Raw genomic sequence first — 25,358 nt, forward strand, 5'->3', positions numbered from 1 at the left:
GCCACTAAACACGAAATTTATTTAATTCTTTTCCTTTATGTCCTTTATACTAAAGCCCCTTCACATTCTCTACACTATTTGCTCTCGGCTGTCATTCATATTAGAAAAAAAAAAATCCATGAGCACATCGCTCATTTATGTGGGGGAATTTGGCCATTGTTTGTGAAAGGAGAGGGAACTGGTTCCCTCGAGGCTAGCGATGCAAGGCACTCTCTCTCCTTCTGCAGATCACGATGAATGTACGACTACCAACATGTGTTTGAATGGGATGTGCATTAATGAAGATGGCAGCTTCAAGTGCATCTGCAAACCAGGATTCGTCTTGGCTCCAAATGGGCGTTACTGTACTGGTATGTATGGCTTTGAGATAGGAAAATAACCTTGATTGAAACCATCTTTTTTATTTGAATGATTCATGCAAGAATCACTTCAGTTTCTTCACGTGGATTTCATATTATTCACATCTCGTAGTAATTCAGTAAGGCAGGTGTCTAAAGCTTCCTAGAAAAACACACATTGTGGTCTAGGGAACAGTAATATCTTTACAAAAATAATAATGGTATAGGAAAAATTAAGGGAGTGAAAGATTAGTTCCAGCAAGTCTGGAAGAGACAGTGTAGAAATAATTTCTCTCTATCTCTTGCCTAAATAAAAAAGAGGAAGAAAAAATCTTGAAAGGTTTTCATTTTTATGTGTTCTCAGAACTAGATTTTCCACTGTCATTCATAACTCATTTTGCATTACAACTTTTCCACAAAGCTAAGGTACAGATCATTTGTGACTATATGGTTATCTAAAAATCTTACATTGATTTAGTAAAGAAATAATTTGAATATCCCTGTCAATTGTTTTGTTTATAAAGCCATTTTGAAACCCAAGCTCCACTGATAACTTTAGTAAGAAAAAATATGCCTCTTGGAAATAAATGAAACTATATTATGTTTATACTCACAATTGGAATTTAGTAAGTAAGATGGAACAAATTTTGCAGTTCAAACTTAGAAACAAGTTTTTTTTTGGTTTTTTGGTTTTTTCAGTTTTCTCCTTTTTGACAGAATTAACTCCATGAATGCTTTCGGCTTTCAATTGCACAAACTTAGCTGAATACCAAATAAGACTCATAACCAATCCCTGTAATTTCAGTGAAATTCCAGGGATGGTAGAGAGAGAAAATCAAGGCTGATTCTCATGTTTCTGAATAAAAAATGGCTTCTTGACTATTCAAGACAGGGAGTACAGGATTAAATGGAAATATTGTAGCTTTGCTGATTGGACTCATGGCTGCGATGCCATCTCGGGGTTGGCTTGTTAGGATTTAACTCAGGATATGAGATTAGTGTTGTTTTCCAGTGTGCAGCATTGTGTAATAGCATGGCACTCTATTTCAGCATTTCTTAAGAAACTTAAATACACCTATAAAGATGACCTAGATCTTACTAGTTTCTGCTTTCCTGAAATAATTTTTTTGTTAATTTGCTTATTACGAATGTAATCTGAAAGACATGAAATGTTCATAATTTGGCAGCCTTGTGTTTTGAAGGCTGTCTCATCTTTGGGGGAAGCCATTTAATGTCGGGTTACATTTGACAAATTCCAACAGGTTGACAATTAGACGAGATACCCCAAACTGTTTGTTATTATGAGCTGATAAAATTAATATCAAAACAGCATCTATCTTTAGTTAGAATTTTGTATGTGTGTACATAAAAGATAATTACAAAAGTTTACCTTCGTTTTAAGAATTTTTTTCACTTAATTAATGTGAATTAAATATTATTTAGTATTAAGCAGGGTTGACAAATAAATAATGAAAAATGAGTTTGTAAGGCTCTTTTTTTCCTGATGGGTAAAGTGAAGAAACTTTTACTTAGTCTTTCTGAAAATGTGTTTCAAAAAGATGCATTTAGATATAAGAGTTGTTATCAAATGTATGTGTTCTTCCACAAATTACAAAATTAAAAACAGAAGGTTGATAATCTGGAGGGGTGGCAACAGGTCAACTCTGTAATAAAGTTAAATTTACCCAGTAATGACCCGGCTTGTGTTCCCCTCTGGGCAGATGTAGATGAGTGCCAGACCCCAGGGATCTGCATGAATGGCCACTGCATCAACAACGAAGGGTCCTTCCGCTGTGACTGTCCCCCAGGCCTGGCTGTGGGCGTGGACGGACGCGTTTGTGTCGGTGAGCGAAACATTCTCTAAAGACCCCAGTGTCCAAATAATCTTTGAAAAAGGGACAGAGAGAGATCCATACTATGGAATAATATTCAGCCATAGAAAGGAATGAAATACTGATACATGGGAAAACACAGATAAGCCTTGAAAACGTTATGCTACGAGAAAGAAGCCAGTCGCAAAAGACCACATAGTGTACGATCCCATTCATAAGAAATGTCCGTAATGGGCAAAGCTAGAGAGATAAAGCAGATTAGTGGTTAGGTTAGTGATTGCTGAGAGCAGAGAGGATGGGAGTGGCAGGAGAAGGGAGTGAAAGCTAATAAAGGCTATTTGAGGTGATGAAATGTTCGATGGTGATGGTTATATGTATCTGTGAATATGCTAAAAATTATTGAATTGTGTACTTTAAATGGGTGAATTCTATGGTATGTGAGTTACATCTAAATAAAGCTGTTTAAAGAGAAAAATGGGCAGAGAGCCCAGCTAGCTCCCTTCAGAAGGCCCTGATGAGATGCAAGTCAAAAATGCTGTAAAAGGAAAAAAATTGTTCCTAAACCAGCATCTTTGATAATGTTAGTTAACTGAATTTCTAAATACGATGGATTTAGATTTTGTAATTGATAGCAAAACATTCAATGGGGAATGTATTTATGTTTAAGCAAACTTTTGTTTTTACCCAAAATTTAAAATGTAAATAACTTATACCATAGAAATTGGACTATATTAAAAGCAAGAAATGTTTTTGAATAGTTATTCCTCATCACTGGGGAGCTACCTACAGAAACAAGGGAAGGGTAAGAGAGGATATATGTTTAATTCTAAGCCATTCAGAATTTCTTTCGGATACTTTTGTCAAATAGGTTCCATGAAAATCAATCACAGGTACCAGTCATCAGCTTTAAAGAGGCAGGCAAAACAAAAATGTCCTTGGCATTTCAAAACCCAACCAATATGTTCTAATGATAACAATAGCAGAGTGAGTTAGTTGTGAAAACGCATTTAATGCGCTTTCATGAGACCTCTAGAGTAATTTAGCCATTGTGCACCCTCCATTTTTCAGGTTATACAGTAAAAGGAAGACATCCTCATTGGTTTAAAAGTATATTTGAGAGAAAGGAAATTCCTTCTTAGATATAGTTGATAAAACTTTACTCTTACCTATGGGAATTAAAACATTTTGATCCCGAAGGAAAAAAAAAGAAGCAACAGCAGATGGAAATAATCCGTCCACTTAGTTCATCCACTCTACCCACTCCAGGATTTATTTCAGCCTGCAAGATGTCGGCACTTCGCTCAGGGATATTTCAAATACAGCAACGAGAAGAAAGTAGCTCCTTCCTGCTTAGACAGCTAAAATATTTTCATTTGCTTCATACACTTAGTTGCTTTTTTCCTTTATCTAAATGATTCTGTTGAAATCTACAATGAGTAAGAAATCAGTTTAGGAAGGAGAAATCATTTTTCTTTTAAGCAACTAACATATGAGTAGTTGTTAGGAATTCCTTGTCCAAACATAAAAATTCATTCTCTTGTCCACATACAGAAAAGGCAACAGAAATTGTTGGAAAGCCCTCTCCAGTGTTTCGCAATTGTGGTCACTAAAACTTTTTAAAATGAAAAGACCATTTGTTCTCTGTGTGAAATTATATATTACTGTTCCCATAACATGCTAGAGGTGTTTTCTTCATGTCTTCTGCCTTTGGTGATGTTTTTGAGATCCACTGATGGTTGGAGTTAGAAAGGAATCGCTAAGATGAGTTATTATCAGAGTTAGCACTTTAATTTTAGATTTCTTTTCTGTTTGTTTGTTCATGTTTGTTTCCCAGATACTGGGATGTGAATTTTTATTTTCAGAAAATTAAACTATTGTTGTAACTAGTATGTTGAAGAAGCATGACTCACAGACAGGGTGTAAACAAAAGGCAACTGTATTTTGATCTCTCATCCTTTTAAAATTTACCTTTAAATTTATTCAGTAGGAGCAGTTTATCCAATAATAAAAGAAGAAAACTCAGGCCACCCCATAACTTTACTATTTTTAGATAACAAACAATTATATGACTACTTTACGTAATGAAAATAATCTGAATTTGGAAATTAGAATGTCCAGTACCATATGATAGTTAGTATTCTGAACTTGATTTTAAGTTACAACTTCCCCTCTAACCTTAGACCTTCATGAGCAAGTTTGCTGACTCCTCCAGGGCCAGAGTGTGGGAGGTGAGAAGGCGGAAGCACTGATACTATCCTAGGATAACTTCAGAATTCCTGGGCTTAGCAGATGTTTAAAGCCAACTTCTTCCTTGCAGGCAATTTCAAGGGTACCTGAAAGCATTCAGCTGCCCTTCTGGTGATGCAGACACTGCATTTTTCTCCTGGCGGCCACTCCTCACCCAACCTCTGGTCTTTTAGCAGTCCACTTCAGATAGACTCCCTCTGATAGTGTCTCATCACCCCTCCACATGTCATTTTAGAATCCCTCTTAATATGGCCCGCATCTAATCCGTAGGACACACCCACATTTGCCCTGTTAACCACTGAACAGAGGTTGATCTCACCTCCTCCTTTGCTCCTGCAGTAGGAATAGCAGCCACTCGCCTGTGCCTGCTGGGTATCCCAGGCAGAGGTGGGTACAAAGCTCTTCAGTTATTCCCTGCAAAGCTCTTTTCTCTTGATCAGAGATGAGGAGGGAAACACTCTCAACTCATAACCTAGCTCTTGCCAAAAAAATCCTCTCTTAACTGCCACTCTCTTAAACTATTTAAGTCCTTGATGTTGGGAGAGGTGTGAGGACTGGGTCACTAATTTTCCGTGTTCACTTCCTTCAGGATGGAGTCTCAAAATTCACCCTGTTATTTGATATTTAGCACCTGGGATTTCAGTTTAGTTTCCTTTGTAACATCCTGTTACATTAGCTTAAAATATGTTACCGTTTTTCTGAACAGTTTGAAGTTTCTGTCAGCTAAAAGGTTAATTTTCTTTTTATCATCCCAGTTCTGCTACTTACTAGCTGTGTGACCTTGGGCAAGATCCATTACCTCTCTCTGCCTCCTTTCCTCATTAGTTGTTTTGAGGATTAAGTAAGTTAAAATTAGAATTATCTAGGTAAAGCTCTGAATGGTGTCCGGAACATAGCAAATGCCCAATAAGTTAGCTCTTACAGTTATGATTCTTTTATGAAATTAGAATATGTAGTTATTATTACAGTTATTATTGTTTTGTTAAATTAGAATACTGGCATCACGTCTAGGGCATAGTCTTAGAGTTGCCGCTTTAAGCAATAAAGAAAAGTTGATACTAAAGAAGAAGAAAAGATTACCATTTTGCCTCCGTAAATACTTTACCAACAGCGTATAGAATCTGATAATTACTTAAGAAAATCCTTAAAAATTACAATATTTAAGAAAGAAAAGGCATGGAGAAATTTGATAACATATGGAAAAGACGTAGCTCAGCATTTAGGTCCAATCTCTTGCCAAAGCATGGAGCACATTCTGATTGTGCCGCTGGGATTGGCGCCTCTTACCCTGTCCACCTGTGAACAGTAGTGGCTTAGTTATATTCGAAGAGTATAATATGAACTAGTATTCTAGCCTGGGGTCTTTAAGCAGGAAAGGGTCAACTGTCCTCATTAAAGATAGAAGAGAGAAAGTAGCCACCATTTCTTGAGTATTTCCTGTGTGTCTTGGACACTATGCTTAATGCTTAACAAACACACTCTCATTTATCATATAAACTCTGTCTTTATTTAATGAATAAGGAAAGTGTTAAGTAATTTAAGTAAGGTCATCCTGCAGGGATTGGAACCCAGGGTAATTCATGTCTCTCAAATTCTCACGTAAGTTACGCTAATTTTACTTTTTCATGGACCTTCTGGAGTTGTTAACCTATGATACAAAGTAGTATGTACCCGGTCTCACTCTTCCAGTGAATACTATAGACTTTTTATCGACCTGCCTCTAAAAATTGTGTGTGGCTTATGTTCTTAATATGAAAACAGAAATAACTTTGAACATTCTATGATACCGTCAGAGAGAATTGGTGACATCCTAAGAACTCACAAAAATCATATTGGAAATCATGAACTATGTTGTATTTGTGCAAATTGGTCTTTGCATCAGGTCCTACACTGTGTGTAACTCAGAGCTGACTTTAGCAAACTCAGCCACAGCAGAAGCAGAAAGGAAAAAGGGCAACATGTCCTTCCTCAGAGTTGGTGGGGTAAATCTCACGGCCCTCTTCCATGTGAGCATATGCACATCTCATTGTTTACTGCAGGCGTAAATCACGTTGTTCTAATGAGTAACATCACCAGATCATAAGCAGTCAGTAGGTGAATCACTTTGCATAATGAGCAGATAACATTATTTCCAATAAGTTGTGAATAATTGTAGATATTCATAATAAGGATTATCTCTTTGATGGAATTACCATGTCAGCATACTGCTTGAAAGCTGTACTTCTCTGGCCTTTATGATGATCTGAGTTTTTTATAGTTCACCATTTACTATCTCATAAAATTGTAGCGTGTTTTATGAAAATTTAGAGTGAGAGTACTAAGCAGGATTGCTTCTTTCGGACATGGCATGACGTATTAGAAAGAGTAAGAATTTTGAAGGTCACACAAGCCCAAGTGTGAATCCCACCTTAGGCAGTAGATAGTCTGGGACTTCCAGCTACTTTTGTAATCCCTCTGAATCTCACCTTCCTCATCTATAAAATGTGGCTAATGATCGCTGTCCTCTGGAGTTGTTGACCTGAATGTTAAGAGAATGTCTGTAAAGCAATTAGCACAATGCTGAGGACACATAGTGGTAGTTCTTATTTTATAACTGAATTTATTGCGATTCTGAGATTAAAACATAGTCACAACAGTAAACTGGGAGTTGAAAAGAAAGCCCACCTAACTCAGAAAGTTGAAAGAAGAAATCTCGTGGCCAATCAGTGTCATCTCCAGGTAGTTTAAGTTCACTGCACTCCATTGTTCATGAGAACTTCTAAAATAGAAATAATAGCAAGTGTCGTTTAAGTAGAGTATAGCCCGTTATTAGAGCTCAAAGTGTTGTTTATAACTGTGGAAATACACCTGGTTCAATGAAAGACCTGTGAGGATAAGTGGGATAATGGATGCTTGTGTAGCACGTAAAACTCCTTGGAGAAAAAAAGTGAGTTGTTGATGTGGATTCATTCTTTCCCTCACTCAGCAAACATTTGTTGGTTTCCTAACACTTAGATGCTGAAGATACAAAGAAAAAATGGCAGATGCCCTCTACAAGCTTCCCATCTAGTGGCACTTAGGTTAAAAGAAGCATCCAGTTTTTAAATCTCTTTGTCTCTATTGCTCTCTCAAATCATTGTTCTTCTGTCTCTAGATACTCACATGCGCAGTACATGCTATGGCGGGATCAAGAAGGGAGTGTGTGTCCGCCCTTTCCCCGGCGCCGTGACCAAGTCCGAATGCTGCTGTGCCAATCCAGACTATGGTTTTGGAGAGCCCTGCCAACCGTGCCCTGCTAAAAATTCAGGTAGGCACGCTTGCCAGTTTCACATCTGATAGAGAAACTAGAAATGTAACATTAGGTATTTGGGCAGAGAATACATCGGCTCTGAGGTGTTTTGTCATTATTTTTAATTGAAGAAAAGAAATCCAAATCTGTGTTGGCATGTGAGGCGTGTAATAAGGAGATTTGGCTGGGATTTACCTGGGCTCTCTGGGCAGAGAGAACACACGGTGAAGAGAAAAATTTATTTGTCCATCCTGTTAGGATTGTTACAGCAGATTTTTTTACATGAATACGTTAGCTTCAATGTCCTTGATCTTTGAGGTCATTGTGAAGATAAATAGCATAAAATCTGCTTGTCACTTTCAAGGTTATAATAAATTCGTGAGAAGCTGATCTTATGTATTTATTTTTAATCGTGACGCAGAAAGGTCTTAGGCTGCTGTGTGTCAGTAGTTCCAGTCTACTAGTAGTCTATCAGTAGTTCCAGAAAGTCATAAGTTTCATTATTAATTTTATAACTATAGGCACATTACATGGTTTAAAACATTACTATTCTGTGGCTCTTGTTTGTTCATACTTTTATGGAACCTGTGTTGCGTATATGCAGTGTACAGGAGGGATTAAAAAATAAACACGATCTCTTTTTTTCTTTAAAGTTGGGACTTGGTGAGACAGACATATAAATTACAGTTTAGTGGGATTAATGCCTTTAAAGGGACATAGAGAATAGGGAGAGCACAAGGGAAGGAGTAGCTGGTTGCCCAGGGAAGCTGGGAAAACATCACGGATGAGGGGGCATGTTTAGTTTGGTCTTGAAAGAAGGAATAAGAACTTTCCAGGTAGAAGATGGAAGAAAAACATTCCAGCAAAGAACATGGCTTGTAATTCTGTTAAAAATTCTAAATGGATTGTTCAAACTTTAGCAAAATAATTACAGTTCATCTAGAAGAATTACTGAGTATGACATTTTTAAAAAAGAGTTAATGAAGAAAATTTTCCCCTAAATATATTAAAGTGAATTATGCATAGTATGAAAGAAGTACAAAAATTGGTAACAAGACTACATAAAAAGATCAGTGAACTAATAAAATGAATCTAGAAACAGATGTGAATATAAATGGGATATGATAATAACAGCATTTAGATCAGCGAGGAAAAATTGAACTAAATAATGAATACCGTTGATAAATATTGGAAAAAAGCTGAAGTTAGCTCCCTACGTTAAACCTTACAAAATAATTTTCTTATAGAATATATAATCCTGTTATTTTGTAATGGTAAAGGACTTTCAACGCAGACACCAAAGACCATAACTTACACATATAAATTTGGAAAATATTTTCCTTAATTTATAAGGAATTTCTGTTAATCACTAAGGAAAGTTTAAATCCTCTGTAGAAAAAATTGCAATGTACACAAACAAGATTTCACAAAGTAGACATGCAAATGGCAGAGTGCCCTATAAAAAGACACCCAATCTTTCTAAAGTTAAATTAAAATAAGATGTCGTTTTTGTTTATTAGATTGGTAAAGTATAGATGATTGATTTTTCCCACCGTTGAGGAAGGTTTACAAAACTGGATAGATTCTTCTGCTGTTGATAGTAGGGTAACCTGGGACCCTTCTTGAGGGACAAGAGGACTATCAGAAACCTTAAAAGGGGCATAAACTGAGCAGTTTTAGTTCCAAGAGAATAAGCTAGTACCATAATTGAACTTCATATTACTTATTATAATTGCTGAAAATTGGACAAACCTGATTTCATCATCAAGAGATTGATTGAATAAATGTGGTACATCTACATACCTGAGAAAAAAACTATGAAATGGTCTGTTAAGTGGGATGTTAGGATGAACTGTCTGTGATAGCAGGGGATCCAAGCCTGTTCCCCCACTCCCACCTGTGTGACCTGGGCAAGGTACTTCACATCTCTGTCCCCATTTTCTCAGATGTAAAGGAGGGAAAATAACAGTATCTAGTTTTGGGTATTGGGAAGATAAAGTAAATTACTAGATGTAAAATATTAGAAGAATACCAGGCACATGGAAACTGCTTTTATGTAAGTGTTGTCTATTATTATTTTATTATTGAGGGGGGAGAAAAAAGCTTAAAAGCGATCTCCATAATACAACTTAGATTTTTTGTGTTTCCATATGTAGAAAATATCTGTGACATTTATGAATATTTTAATGATATACAGAGTGATAATCACAAGTGATTTTATTTAGTTTCTTATGCTTATCTATGATTCTTGAATTTTTATAATAATATGGATAATATAATATATAGTAATAATATATAGTAATATAATAATATGATATTAATATATTAATAATATAATGTTAGAAATGGTAAATTTTTTTCCTATAGAAATTAATATACGTAATTGTTCCTAATGATAGTTTTGGAGTTATGTGAGTGACTTGTGTATGGAACAGATATAGTTTAGAGTTTTTAATTTCTCTATTTGTTTTTATCATATAGCTGAATTCCATGGTCTTTGTAGTAGTGGAGTAGGTATCACTGTGGATGGAAGAGGTAACTCTATTCAATTCTTAATGTTATAGTAGTTATGTAATTGTCTAGCTTTATGATTCTATTACATTATGAATATGATTATATTTAATATTATAGAAATATATCCATGTAAAATAATAAGATACATTATGTCCTAGAACAATGGTTATAAGCTAGGTGATATTAAGCAATATGTAGATGCACATTTTTCACAGCAGAAATTTGTCTGTTAAATATGCATTGTTAAAAATGTCACTAACAAACTACACCCATGATTTTATGGGTACCATTGCTTAAGAAACATGGCTAGAGTTGCTATTTAGGTCTAAAAAAACAAAAAAGAGCAAGTCAATTTAAAGCAAATATATCAAATAATGACATGGTTTTAAAAAAAAACAATCTTTAAGAAAGAGTTAAGGATCACATTTGGGACATACTGCTCTAAAAATAAAATTTTAAGACTTTATGCCTAAGAATACTAAAGTGTTTCTATCCAACTAAAGTAAAATTCATTAAAATTTTCTTGTTTTAAATTTAGCAGTATGATTAACAAAGTTCCAATATGGAAACTTGAATGTTAAGTACATATATGTTTATAATTTTAAAGTTCTTTTATATGTTAATACGTATATAGTTCTATTTTTTAAAAAAAAATAAAATGGTAGGGTGCTGTTAACCTTCGCTTCACATATATATTCTTCCACTTTCATGTTTGAGAAGGCTTTAGACAAATTATAGATTAGTTGGCAGTAATATTGCATCTTTGCAATGAATATCAGAAATCAGAGTAAAGAAGCAGACTTTTACAAGGATGTTTCTCACAAAAATAAAATAAAAAGATTGACATTCCTGGAGTATTTAAGGTCTTCCAAATTCTAGAACAATACTTAACATCAAAATTTGAGCATAGTGAAAAATTTGATTTTTGGCCTATTCTATTTTTATTCCCTCTCAATATGTCCTCCCCAACAGAGTCAACCGCCTGTTGGAACTACTTTGTTGCTCATACAAGCACATTATTCCTCAAGTCCCACTGCCCATGGGTGACAGAAAGTAGTTATGTTCATGAGTTATTGTAAAACATCCTGTTCTCAAGCATCCATGTTTGCACTGTCCTCTCTACATATTTCAACTTACCAACAATGAGAAACATTTAAGTATCATATTACTTAGTTGACTATAACAAAATGATAATAAAATAGAAACATCCCATGTCTTTGGGGACCATAAAATTATATAGACCACCCTAATAAATCTTTGTGTTTTAATTATATGGATAATACCTATCAAGCTGAGTTTTCCTTTGGATTTTGAGCCAACAACTTATAAATGTTTTTATTAATTTTATCATAAGTACAGGCATATTACATGGTTTAATTCTTTGAGTTTCTGCCAGTTCCCTTCATTTTTCTTTTGACTTACCAGGGAAGTGTCCTGTATCTCCCAATTTTATCCTTACTCCTTATTTTCATTTCCTTCCCTTTTCTGAAAGGCAGGCAACATATGTGGGTTTTCAGAGTCAGACACTTCATATGTTGAGAGATCTTTGTTAGACCTGCATGTATCAACAAACATGTCTGTGAGCATTAAATTTTCAACATTTGACGCAGATATCAATGAGTGTGCTTTGGATCCCGATATATGCGCCAATGGAATTTGTGAAAACTTACGTGGTAGTTACCGTTGTAATTGCAACAGTGGCTATGAACCAGATGCCTCTGGAAGAAACTGTATTGGTAAGTTATCTGTTTTATTTATAAGAAAGCCTTTCATATAGTTTAACCTCATGAATTATAGGAGAAATCAAAATACAAATAAATCACTAAATCTAGAGATTTGAGAGTTTCTCTTGTTTCCTTCTTAGTATAGAGAGATATACAAACATGGGAATCAAACAAATTCTGTTACACAGTAACAAACTTCTTAGTGGTACAAATTAGTATTTAAATTTTTCTTTTCCCAAATGAGTGGACATATACTCTATTAATGGCCTGTTGTTTTTTCTGCATGTATCTTAATCTTACAATTTTTCACTAAGAATTGGGCTTCAAAAATTAATGGGGCAGTATGGATAATACAAAGTTAAGGAAATAAAGTATTACAGGTTGAGAGGACACTGACTTATAAAGAAACAACCAGTTGCTACAACATATCTAAACATGATAACTGAGATGGCTGTTTCTTTTTGTAATTTATAAGAGAATGTTTGAAGAAGCTTAAGTATGTAGTTCATATATTCAAGAATTTTTGAAGAATCTAGATTTTCTGATAGAACATGAGTCCGCTTTTAAAAATGAATGTTCTTTGATCCATCGTTATGCATAATAATTTTTACACCTAATCACTGATGACTGTTACATTCAAGCATTGGTGATTATGATTAGAAAGAAATACATTTTTTTGCGTCTGCAGTACTGGTTTTTATTATTGAACATATCCATTTGACCTTGAGTTGAAGACATATGTAAAGATAGATGTATAAAGCTATATTAAATATTTTGTACCTATTATAGATTTGGATACCTATAGGGAAGGCCACCAGCCAAAGATTACTGAACATCTATAAAAATATGCATACTAGCTAGCTTTTGTTCACCAAAGACAAAGTTGCTTCCAGCATAGCTTCCAAATACAGTTGAGCATATGAGTACCCTACTGACAACATGGAGATTCAGTGAGCGTTTGCACACTGAACATGGTTCATGGCACTACTTAAGTCTCTAGGTTAGGTATATCAATAATTTTGATAAAAATGGAACAAAATTTTACAAATAAAAATGAAGCCAAATTCCAGATTTAGTTGCTAGGGCTGCCATAACAAAGTACCAAAAACTATGTTGCTTAAAACAACAGAAATTTGTTGTCTCACAGTTTGGAAAGCCAGAAGTACAAATCAAGGTGTCCACAGGGCCACACTCTGTCTAAAGGCCCTAGGCGAGAATCCTGGCTCTCCTCGTCTGGCTTCTGGTGTTTGCCAGTAATCCTTGGTGTTCCTTGGCTTGTAGATGCATCACCCTATCACGTTCCATCCTTTCCCTGTGTGTCTTCACATCATCTTCCCCCGTGTGTTTATCTCTACGTCCAAATTTCCATTTTTTACAGGCACACCAGTCATGGTGAATCACAACCTACCCTAATGACCTCATTTTAACTTGATTACCTCTGTAACAATCCTGTTTCCAAATAAGGTCACATTCTGAGGAACTGGGGTTTAGGACTTCAACATATTTTTTTTTCTTTTTTGAAGGAAACAGTTCAACCTATAGCATGGAGTAATGGGTAAATAAATTGTGATGGAACCACTTGATACAACATACAATCATGGGGAAAACTTTGGTAATGTTTAAAATATAATGTTAATTTTTAAAAATCAAGATTCAGAATTAGAGCAAAACATAAGATCCAAAGGAAAAAAGATCAGATAAAACACACACAAAAAATATTATCAGTAGTGATGAAATTATGGGAAATAATTTCCAATCTCTGCTTTTGAAATTTTTACAAGGTCAGTATATTGTTTGGTAAGATACAATTGTTAGTTGCAAGACTAAAAATATAACTCAGTAAAAGAAAGTGTTCACCCAAAAGTGCAATTTTTCTTTTTGTCATTAACTACACTTGGAAAAATGAGAGTGTGGATGTGAAGATAAAACTCAATGTGAGATTCTTAAACTCTAGTTTTTGATGATATTTTCTAGGCTGTTCTAGATTGCTAAAGGAATATACAAAATACATCATTAATTTTCCACTAATAATCATTTCTGAGGTAAAAGCATGATGGAAAAAGATTGATAGGGGCTGGCCCAGTGGCATATTAGTTAAGTGTGCACATTCTGCTTCGGCGGCCCGGGGTTCGCCAGTTCGGATCCTGGGTATGGACATGGCACTGCTTGGTAAGCCATGCTGTGGTAGGCGTCCCACATATAAAGTAGAGGAAGATGGGCATGGATGTTAGCTCAGGGCCAGTCTTCCTCAAAAAGAAAAAAAAAAAAAAAGATTGATAAATACCTTTTGTTTCACTGCCATTTAATGCATTCTTTATTAGAATTTTAACCAGAAAGTTTTTTAAAACTACCATTATTTTTATTATCTATAAGTAAGCATGTAGGCAATGAGTTTAGTCTTTTAATATATTTCATTGGTGCTTTAAGATATAGCTAATAGAATACCACTACAGGACAATAAGTAAATGAAGAACTAAGTGGTAATGTGCCACTTCCAAGCTATGGCATACCTCCCAGGGACTTCAAAACATCTTAAAAGTAGCCACCAGCGTAAGAATGTTCCATTTGAATAAAACCGAAGGTGTTTTGCTTAGGATCAAAGAATGTGTTGTGAGTAGAAAGAGACTAAGTCAAAGAAAGAGGTGAGGAAAAAAGAAGTAACAAAAATAAAATGTCATTGGTCCCTGTGCTATACGTTTCAATGTGTGTATCTTCTGTCTTCTAATGGTTGCTTCCAGACATCGATGAGTGCTTGGTGAACAGACTGCTCTGTGACAACGGTCTGTGCAGAAACACACCTGGCAGTTACAGTTGCACTTGCCCACCTGGGTACGTGTTCAGGACTGAAACGGAGACGTGTGAAGGTAGGAGCTGTCTTCTTGCCTTAATTGTGGATAGTAAGTACCCAGATATGCATAAACATCAAGTACATTGATGAAGCAATATATAAAGAGTATCGTTTGAATGTTTTTATTTTATCATTTCTTTCAGCTCATCTGCTAGTTTTAGAAATAGCGTGAACCTAACCCAGTTTACGAATACCATCAGTTTTGTTCCATTCAGATAAAATATCAGTAAACATTTGGAACAAACATTTTGAAGTTTAAAAAAATAAGTGAAAGGAGGCAGTTTGTTTTACTCGCCGAAATAAAATGTCAGGTTTTGGTTTACTTTTTCTCTTTTTAAAACCACTGTGACACATTCCTAGAGGAACCAGAATTGTAATGGCAAAATCACCCCTTAGGCATTTTATTTATGAAATGATTGATATGCCACAGAGGTTGGCCCAGAAAATATTTGGGGTCTAAGTAAAAATGGTCACCTTAAGTAAATTTATAGTCCAAGAAAATCATCCTTTCCATTTAATAATTTAAAAGTTATCATTTGGGCTTATAGATCATGAACCAGTGTTTAAAAACTTCTTCCTTTTCTTTTCATCACATTTTTCTGCAGTGGAAGTTACGTGAATTGAGTTAAATTCTTCCAAAAGGCTTCATTTTTAGTGAGATACCAGTTAAGCAATGAGTGCATTCAATTATGTTTTTGTTTCTTGATCAAAGTACTTTATATTTCAGAATAAGCTGTTGTGTAACTACTAGTCATTGTTCCTTTTTAAGTCTCACTGTGTGGCCTACAGAAGTCTCCCATGACATTCTCAAATCCGTTAACTACTCCCAAAAGGTAACTTTTTAAATAGAGATTTCAGGAGCTGGCCCTGTGGCCTAGTGGTTAAAGTTCTGTGCACTCCACTTCTGCAGCCCAGATTCACAGGTTCAGATCCCAGGTGCAGCCTGCTCTGCTCATCAGCCATGCTGTGGAGGCCTCCCACATCCAAAGTAGAGGAAAGATTGGCACGAATGTTAGCTCAGGGCTAATCTTCCTCAAGGAAAGAAAAAAAAAAACCAGGAAGATTGGCAACAGATCTTAGCTCAGGGAGACTCCTCTTCACCAATAAATAAATAAATAAATAAATAAAATAAAGAGAGATTTCTTCTTTAATTATTTTGAATAGACCTTGCCTTATCTGTTAAAATACTTGTTTCTTAGTGACTCCAAAGCCAAGAAAACTGCAATAGTAATATTATGGAAAAAGATGTTAACATTCTCTCTTGATCTTATTGTTTAACTTCAAAGCATTCTTGTGAACAGAAACAAGTTAGGACTCAAAATGCCAAAACACAAATGACTCAGCTGAAGTCAATGAAATGCAATTACAAAGTGCAATTCTAAGTTTGGGTTGAATTGGAGGGACCACTGAAAAACAGTAATTAGCCTGAAGAAAGAAAAGAAAAGAAGAAAGAAAACCTCAGCATGAATGCAGTTTTTGTAAACTTAGTTCTATAACTGTCTCCGCTACTGTCCACCACGTTTTGCAGGAGCTCCTCAAAGAAGAACGCTCATTCCATTCCCAATTAAAGTACTTGAAGATTCACGTTCTCCATAGAAGGGCAGGGGGCACCCTTAAGAGCTTTGAGTATCTTTCTGTAAGATATAAAAGCTCTCTTTTTAAACTAGCTCAAGCTTCGCAAATGTATTCAATGAGAATCTTTATATTCTAGCACCACTCCCACCCCCTCCAACACCTATTATCCTTCAAAATTACTCTGAGAAACATTCTTTGTCAAAACGTATTCTAGCCATATTTCCTCTGTGAGTTTTTTGGAGGGTGGGAGAAGGGATTTCAAGAGTGTTTTTTTTTTTTTCTTTTTTCCAAACTTTCTACACTTTTGTCCCTCACTGCCCTTTATCAGTTTATCTATTGTCTGTTGGAGGATAAGCTTCTGTTAAATGCCATGAAATGGAAAGCAGGAACACCTTAGGCTATCGTCTTGATTTAACTGGGAAGCTAATGATTATTAGGACTGGTTTCCCTCTCCACAGTGACAGTACCCCTTGGTGCTACTGTGAGAGAGACACATAAATGGAGAACTAAATGGATAGTGTCTTTGATTCAGTTTGGTTAAAATTTGGTTTGTATACCAAATTGTCAGTGACAGTTATAGCATAATCCCTCCATGTTAACAAATGAGATGGAGTTAAAGGGCTTGAATAGCCGAAATAAGAATAAATAAAAGGCGGAGACGCGCCTGCTTACATGAACAATTGAGAAATAGGATTGAATGGTGTTTAATAGTATAATGTTGGGTGAGAACACAAATATTATGGCACATTAATACCAAATTAGGCCACAGTGAGGGTTAGAAACAGTGCTCTTCATTTATTTTGTCCAAAGGGTAATTGTTTCTGATAAATCTGAGCCTTTTCTTCAACGTGAAATGTATTTTATATCTGTCATTCATAAGAGAAGTTCATGTTATGTAAATAAAAGAGAAATGATAGAGAAATATTTTGGCTCAAGCCTTATGATGTTAGTGGAAATGAAAATGATTTATCATGAGAAACTGAACCAAATAACTGGTATTTCTACATTTTCTTCCCACTGTTTATTTGCATTTTATGAAGTGTTTTGCAAAAAAATAGACCCGAAGGCCATGAATCTCTTTTTCCCTTGGGTCTCCTCCTTATTTCTACCATCGCATTCACACAGTAAATTTGTCTGCCTGAAGCAGTACTCTTCATTCTGTTCCTTCTAAACTACTTTCCAAAGACTAGACAGGGAATTATTAGCAGCTTCATCGCAGACTCTAGCTTTCTCTATATATTTTTTCTATATTCACTAATTTTGCTTGTCATTCACATTTTCAACAGGCTATTTTAAATAGGTCATAGCAGTAATAATAAAGTTCTTCTGATATTTCAGACTGAAGTTACAAAAAATTTATTCTGCTTTTTCTGTTTGAGCTCTGAGAGCCTGTGAAAGTTAAAATTTTTACAGCAAGCACTGTGGTTTAGATTGTGTTTCCAGTGACATAACTAGTTAAATGTAAACCAGATGTGCTTTGAAGTTTATTTCCAGGAATGTACAGTGAACTGTTTCAATTCCTGGTTCCATGACATTTATAACATGAAAACATTGTATTTAAAGAAAAATTAAACAGTTGATATTTGTAGCTGTCATTGCATGTGTTTACAGTTTTTGAGTTCATAGTTGCTTAATTTAAAATAGGGATTTTGAAAATATATGATGTTGGCATTTTTCTTTTTTGGTAGCTTCTTACAAATGAAATTAATAGGTGACTTGTATATAGTCTGTGCTCAGATTAGTTATCTGCTTCCTTTTTGGCTAATTCCTTTTGTTGTTATTGTTGTTGTTGTTGTTGAAGAAGATTGGCCCTGAGCTAACATCTGTTGCCAATCTTCCTCTTTTTACTTGAGGAAGATTGTCGCTGAGCTAATGTCTCTGCCAATCTTCCTCTATTTTGTATGTGGGATGCCACCACAGCATGGCTTGATGAGCAGTGCATAGGTCCGTGACTGGGATCTGAACCAGCGAACCTCGAGCAGCCAAAGCAGAGCTTGCGAACTTAACTATTACGCCATCAGGCGAGCCCCTGTGTTTTTCATTTAAGAGGCTTTCTTGCTACACACAACCTGAAGGGAAGATGCATCTCTATTTCCTTAAACAATTTCTACTTAAGAATTAAATTAGTCCCTGAGTATTTCTTTAGTAGTTTGGAAGTAGCAAAACTGTTTTCCACACTGAGTTTTGAATTTGCATTTCAAGTCCACAGGCTTGCAAATCAACAGTAAACTCTGCCTTTTCAGAATCAACTTAGTTTACATTTGACTTGAGACCTTCAAGAGGAAGCATTACAATCTTCTAGTTATTTATTTGTATATTTTTCTCAATGTCGTATTTTATATTTAATTCAAAGAGATGTCTGGAAAAAAATAACTATTCCGGTGAATTTGGAAACCCTAGTGTTCAACAGAAATATGTCTTGAGGTATGTAGGCCTGTTTCAGACAATCAACCAAGTACAAAAAGAAATCTGTGTCCCCCTTCTTTAAATTGAGTGGTTGAATTTATACTGGAAGTCAGTCTTTGATATTATTTCTAGTAGCTGAATCTTTGATTTAATCTTAATTAACTCTTGTTAAACTGTTTCACTTTATCGGCTTACCATTTTCTTTAGTCCCCCCTTGAGAACACAGGCATACTCTAATTCTGCTTACTTCTGACCCTCAACAGGAAGTTAGCTTATGGTATATGGTTTGATTTAGGACTCAAATCAAATTAATGATAGCAAAGTTCTATTTAAAGCAATTAAAAGTTTTTTCTCTTTTTTATTTTACCCAAATCAGTTGCGCTTTAAAAACCTCCCCACACCAAATGTGTAAATATGACCAGGCTCAAGAGAGAAGAAGGGGGCTAAGGACTGGAGGAGACGCCCTACCTCATATTAGAGTTCCCTCCTTTTGCTGCTCACTTGTATCCAGGTGTTTGGAATTAAAGCCAGCAGGGTGATAGTTTGTCCCTAAAATAGGCTTTTTTAATTCTTCCAAAACCTCAGGAGCCATGAATGTCAGAAACAGTCAGCCTTTGTTTATGCACAGCATGTTGCACCTAGGAATATGTTGCTTTCCATGGAATCAGAATTCACATTTCCCACAGGACAATTACATCTTATGGTGGGGAAAATTAATCCAATTCATGTAAAGTTATAGTAAAATAGTGAAGACTCACATGCTAAAGCCTTTCCAAACAGACTGATTCCTGCAGTCCTACTGAGTCCCAGGTTGTGAATATGTGTATCCACGCTGTAAAATGCATGTCTCCATTCCCCATTCACTTTATGCCTCATGGATCCATATTAAAATTACAAGAGCCAAGTTTACCAGACATTCTGGCTTAGCATGGCTTGTTGGAATAATATTTTCCAGAAACACATGGCAGTTCTAACAGAATCTTTTCCTTCTGGATTGTAGATATAAATGAATGTGAAAGCAACCCATGTGTCAATGGGGCCTGCAGGAACAACCTTGGATCTTTCAATTGTGAATGTTCTCCTGGCAGCAAACTCAGCTCAACGGGATTGATCTGTATTGGTAAGATGCACACCCCATGCTGATGTTTCAGTTTCACTGCAAAGATAAGCAGAGACCTCCCGCCTTACTGAGGATCAAACAGAACATGATACAGGAAGCTAATTACCTGATTAGGAGTTTCTTTAGTTGTTTTCTCTTGTTATCAAGATAAGAGTAAAACATGATAGCATAAACTGGCGAGGCTCTTAAATTTTGTTCGAACCTAGGAAGTGTTCCTTTCACATAAGTAGATATAGTATGCTGTAAGTTATGAGCATTTCCGTCCCACAGGCGGTTGTATGCCTTAGACATCGATACAATCAAATCCCTGCTAAATACTTTTTATAAACAACCTTCAGGGATAAAAAAAAAATGTGGTAGAATTTGGACTTAGTTAACAGAACAAGATTTTAAACTTTAAACAAATAGAAGTTATTATTTTTTCATTTCTCCAATCAATTGCAAATTTATAGGCTCCAAGGAAGAGAAGAAAACGGTTTCCTTGCATTTGGAAATCTCTAAGGGAGAAAGATTCCAGAATTTCCAAACTTTTAATATATCTCAAAACGTTTAAGGCCAGGTCTTAATAATGACAATAGGACATATATAAAATGAGGTAGTCTGATCTATTACTGTAAGGAACAATTCGGCACATATCAGGGAAAAAAACTATCCCAGTCATTTTTCCTTGCTTCCAGTGTCTGTCCTTGTTGGCTAGGAATACCACAGTTCATATCATTAGCTAGTGTCCTTCTTTAAAGTGAACTAAATATGTATTTCCAGATAGGAAGATATTTCATATTTATATAGTGCCAAATAAATTGGCAGTTTTTGTTTGTTATCTAGCCAATATGAATTTGCAATTTAATATCTGCCGAAGACAATAGTATTTTCAGTATTATGTCTGATGTTAACAATATTTAGCTGGATGCTAGAGTACATTTTGTTACATGAAGAGAAATAACCAAGTCCAAAGTTATCAATGAAAACCTCCACTTTGGAAATGTCAGCTCTTCACCTCGCAGTGAAGTACAGCTGGTGGAATCTGAGCCTTGCTCAGCTCTCCATATTAGGAAATAGACTGCCATCTGCCTGGGGCATTACTTTTTTTCTTATAGAATTCCAGATTGGGTTGGGGGAGGCATGTGGGTTGGATCTGGTAAAGCAGAAATATTTTTGCTAAGCCACAATTTCCAACTGAGAGAGAGTCATTTTATTATGCAAAGGAAATGAACTCAGCATTAGTCAATTAATGTCTCAGAAAACTAAGTCTATATGCCACTTGGGTATCAAAGATATCTGAATTTTTGCCTCATCATAAGCACTCCTAGTATTTTGGCCTTTTACCCTTATATTTATTAATGAAAAAAGAACAAAGACTTTTTATTCCAGAGTCATTGTATTGGATAACTAAATAGCACTGTATTTTTCTCAGCCAGTGTTTTATGTGTTTTCATTCGTTATGACCAAATTTGAATATCCCAGCCTACAGCTGCTCAAAAAGAAATTTACTTAACATTTTAAAATTTGAGACATTATTTTATATGCCTTTTTAATTAAAAACAGAATTCAAGTTCTAGAAAGGAAATAAATAGTAAAATATACATAGGAAAGATTACAAAATTTTTTAATGGGACTCTCAGTGGCTCTAATGGGTAATTAGCCTGCAAACTGCTCTTTCATAGGATCCAGTTCTCTAAATTTAGAACTGCATAAAATTCCCTGAGGTAATTACTGATTTAAAATTAACTTAGAGCATAAATGAATTAGTTACTTAGAATATTTAGGGATCTAGAATCTATTCTGCGAACTTCCTAAATATAAATTAATCTTAAACTGTTCTGTAAACTGCTTGAAAAGACTATTGTATTCTGGTTGAAAATGATTAAATACAATAGAACAATGTATTTGATTACTCTTTCCTGCATTACACTGCTCACATCTGATAACTCTATGTAATCCAGACCAATTTTCCACACCTTTGGCTTGGGTCTGCGTTCTGTATTCAGATTACACGGACGTGACAAGGGCAGTGACTTCTCTGTTGTCATATCCCGTGGTCTATTCTCCTTCCCCTTTTAGCCAGTTAGCAGTGTTGACACAGTTCGTCACTCACCCCTTCTCAAGACGTTTTTCATTTTTGGCCTCCTCTTCTTTTCCTTTCTCTTTTCTGGCTCCTTTTCTCACTTTCCTTTGTCAAGTCTTCCATATCCTCCTGCCCTCCAACGAAGTGTCCCACAGGTCAGTCCTTGGACCTCTTTGCTTCCCTGTCTACACTCGTGCTTAGATGGCCTCTGCATTGACTCTCAAATTTCTCTCTCCATCCTCAGCCTCTCTAATTTCACACCTGCATTTCCAACTGTCTGCACGGTGTCGCCATTTATATGTCTAACAGACGTTTCAAACTTAAGTTGTCTAAAACATAATTCCTATCCTTCAGCTTGAACCTGTGTCTCCTAGAATATTTTGTGTCTCCACAGATGACAACTCCATTCTTCCAATTGCCAGCCCCCAAACCTTGGAATCATCTTTGATGCCTTTCTCTCAAACTCCACACTGAATCCTTCCATCAGCAGATCTTATTGATTATACTTGAAGTTTGTACATATTTCAACCTCCTCTCTCCACTGCTAACAACAGCCTCCAATCCAAGCCGCCATTATTTCCCTTCTTGATAAATACCGTAGCCACTCTTATATCTTTGTTTTCTCATATTTGCCATCCTACAGTTTATTTTCCACAAATTTACCAGGTAATCTTTTTAAAACATAAGTCAGAATATGTCCGACATGTCTGGAACGTTCTTCACCTAGGTTTCTATGTTTTGTTCCCCTCATGTCTCTACGCAGCTGTCACATTCTAAGTCAGGACTTCTTGGACCACCCTAGATAAAATAAGCGTTCTCCCCCTTACAACCTCAAGACTGCTTACTCTGCTTTATTTCTCTCAAAGTTCTTAACCAACACCTGAACATATTACCATATAATATCTGTATCTAGTACGTGTGTGTTTGTGTGTTTATGTGAATCAATGGACTTTGTGACTTTTAACTGTTGAAACAATAGCAGCCTAAAGAAGCGTGGTGTTACAGGGTGAGGGCTCTGGAATCAGACTACGAAAGTTTGAATCTTGATGCTGACACTGTACGAGCTGGATGACCTTGGGTAAATTAGTTGACCTCTGTGACCTCTGTGTTCCTCAGTTTTCTCATCTGCAAAGTGTTCATACCCTATAGGATTGTTTTAACCAGTAAATAAACTAATACACGGAAAGCCTTTAGAATAGTGCTTGTCACTGCCTCAATAAATATTAGCAATTACTGTTACAATTTATCTTATTCAAAATGATGACAGTCAAGGTGATAAATCAGTAATTAGTCTGGGTCCTTAAAAGACCATTTAAATACACAGTAGCCTGACTCAAGCATCTCTTTCCTCTGTGCTATGGAAATTACAGGTTTAAGCCCATAAAAAGCCTGTAATGTGAGGCCTGATACAAATGCTGATGAGCAAGACTTTTTCATTTGCATTCAATTTTTACCCAGTTTGAGTCTCAAAACAGAAAAAAGCAAAGTGACTGTCCATCTCCTGTCCACATCCTTGCCTCATAACTTTTGTATTCAAGGACAGAGTTGTTTGTTTTGTTTTCACCTCTATCCCAGAGGGCTTGGGGTCTAGGTAACTTCCTCTTACCTGCTACTGTACTCAGTAGGAATCAGAAATTACAGCTTCTCCCTGGGTGGGCCTGCCTCTGTCACCCTAATTCTCTTTCTGTATTCCTGGTTATGTTTTGTTTTAATTGTTGAATTTAGCAGTAAAACTTTATCTGCCCATATTATTAAATGATTTTTAAAGTAAAAATTATAGGACTATGCTTTTTATTATTTTCCAAGTCTGTGTGCCAAAATATGCTGTTACGGTTTTGTTAATTGTTTTCCACATCACCTGCAAAGGAGTCACCTGAGGGGTGTGTCAAATGCAGACTCCTGGGCCGCACACCTGGAGACTTAGGACCCTGCATTATAACAGGAGCCTCGGTGATGTGCACACTGAACTGAGAGGCACAATACCGCAAGAGAAACTGCACATATGATTTATTTCACCCAGTTAGTATTTACCATGTCAGTTTTCACTGGATTCCTGGTCACCGCTTCAAAATCAGTTAATTAACAGTCATTTAAGGAAGAACTTAAATTTGACATGGAGACATAGTCTAAAAGGTTAGGAGTAGTTATCGCTAGGTAGTTGGACTACGGGTGGTTTTTATATTTTCTTTGCTGTTTCTTCAGACAGTTTACCATAAGCATGTGCTACTTTTTGAACTAGAGATAAAGCTTTACATATGTATGCCTAGGAAAATGCCTGAAAGAAAATTTATCAAATATTAGCCCTGGTACATCTTAGTGGTTGTTTTTTTGTAGATGGTGTTTATTTTCTTCTTTGTCTTTTAGATTTCTTTTTTTTTCCCAAATTATTCATTAAATAGTTATCTTCAGTTGGAGAAATACTGGTTTTTCTCTAATAGAACATAAATTGTGTGTGGTTTATTTGGTGGGGAACTAGGAGACAAGGAGATTATCTGAGGAATTTTATTTGCTAAAATCTTAAATATCAAAGCATTTATCATAAAAGATAAAACTTAGGAAGATTTTTCACACACAGAGTGATCTTATCATGGTAATGAACTGTGGTTCTGAGAATCAGCGTAAAATCTTATGCAACAGCGGCCGCTGCTGGAATACCAGTAGATGTAACTGTGTTAATTACTGTATCATGTGAGATATATATAGTACCATATTTGATTTACATGTGTGTGATATGCTGTATTTAAAATGGATGTACATGTAAATGTGTTCAAAGGAAATGCTATTAAAATGTTTTTGAAATAATGCGTTTGTTTTAAACTGGATTATATTTTCTTCAGAGATGAGAGCTCCTCATCCTTTCGTATTCCTTTCCAGACAGCCTGAAAGGGACGTGTTGGCTCAACATCCAGGACAATCGCTGTGAGGTGAACATTAATGGAGCCACTCTGAAATCGGAATGCTGCGCCACCCTCGGAGCCGCCTGGGGCAGCCCCTGTGAGCGGTGCGAACTAGGTAGGGGCCTGACCAAGGGGCCTCTGGGCGTCTCCCTCAACGAGGCACCTTTTTCACTATGTATTTTCATAAAGAGGAAAACCACAAGATCATTACCCTCCCTAAAATGTTGTCTTTTCTGGGGAAATTTATTCACTTCTTGAAATAGGTGTTTGTTTTCTCCTTTTACCGTAAGCAGACTTGCTGATTATTTTAGACAAGGAAGGGAATCGTCTAGAATTTAGCTGCTAGATGACAGTCAATATCCTCCAGTATCCTTGTTTGCACATGTCCCAGTAGAACATAAGGTCTCTTTCCTTTAAATTTTTTACTTGTTTACTTGTAATTTAATTGGCAATGTGAAAGCAGAAAAGAATTGTAGGAAAAATTGTAGGAATCTCACTATGGGTCAGTACTAATGGAGTTACCC

At 35.8% G+C, this 25,358-nt stretch overlaps 1 protein-coding gene across 1 annotated transcript in view; it reads left to right on the forward strand.

Annotated features, from left to right (window-relative positions):
- The window catches only part of FBN2 (fibrillin 2), a 235,207-nt gene that overhangs the window by 135,447 nt on the left and 74,402 nt on the right, over window positions 1–25,358 (forward strand). The window contains exons 14-21 of the mRNA XM_046665362.1: window positions 228–350; window positions 2,060–2,182; window positions 7,551–7,703; window positions 10,167–10,220; window positions 11,810–11,935; window positions 14,662–14,787; window positions 19,753–19,872; window positions 24,812–24,949. Coding sequence (XP_046521318.1) covers window positions 228–350; window positions 2,060–2,182; window positions 7,551–7,703; window positions 10,167–10,220; window positions 11,810–11,935; window positions 14,662–14,787; window positions 19,753–19,872; window positions 24,812–24,949 — 963 coding nt within the window. The remainder of the gene's footprint in view (window positions 1–227; window positions 351–2,059; window positions 2,183–7,550; window positions 7,704–10,166; window positions 10,221–11,809; window positions 11,936–14,661; window positions 14,788–19,752; window positions 19,873–24,811; window positions 24,950–25,358) is intronic.

This window comes from Equus quagga, chromosome 7 (genome assembly GCF_021613505.1).
Source record: "Equus quagga isolate Etosha38 chromosome 7, UCLA_HA_Equagga_1.0, whole genome shotgun sequence".
Classification (NCBI taxonomy): Eukaryota; Metazoa; Chordata; class Mammalia; order Perissodactyla; family Equidae; genus Equus; species Equus quagga.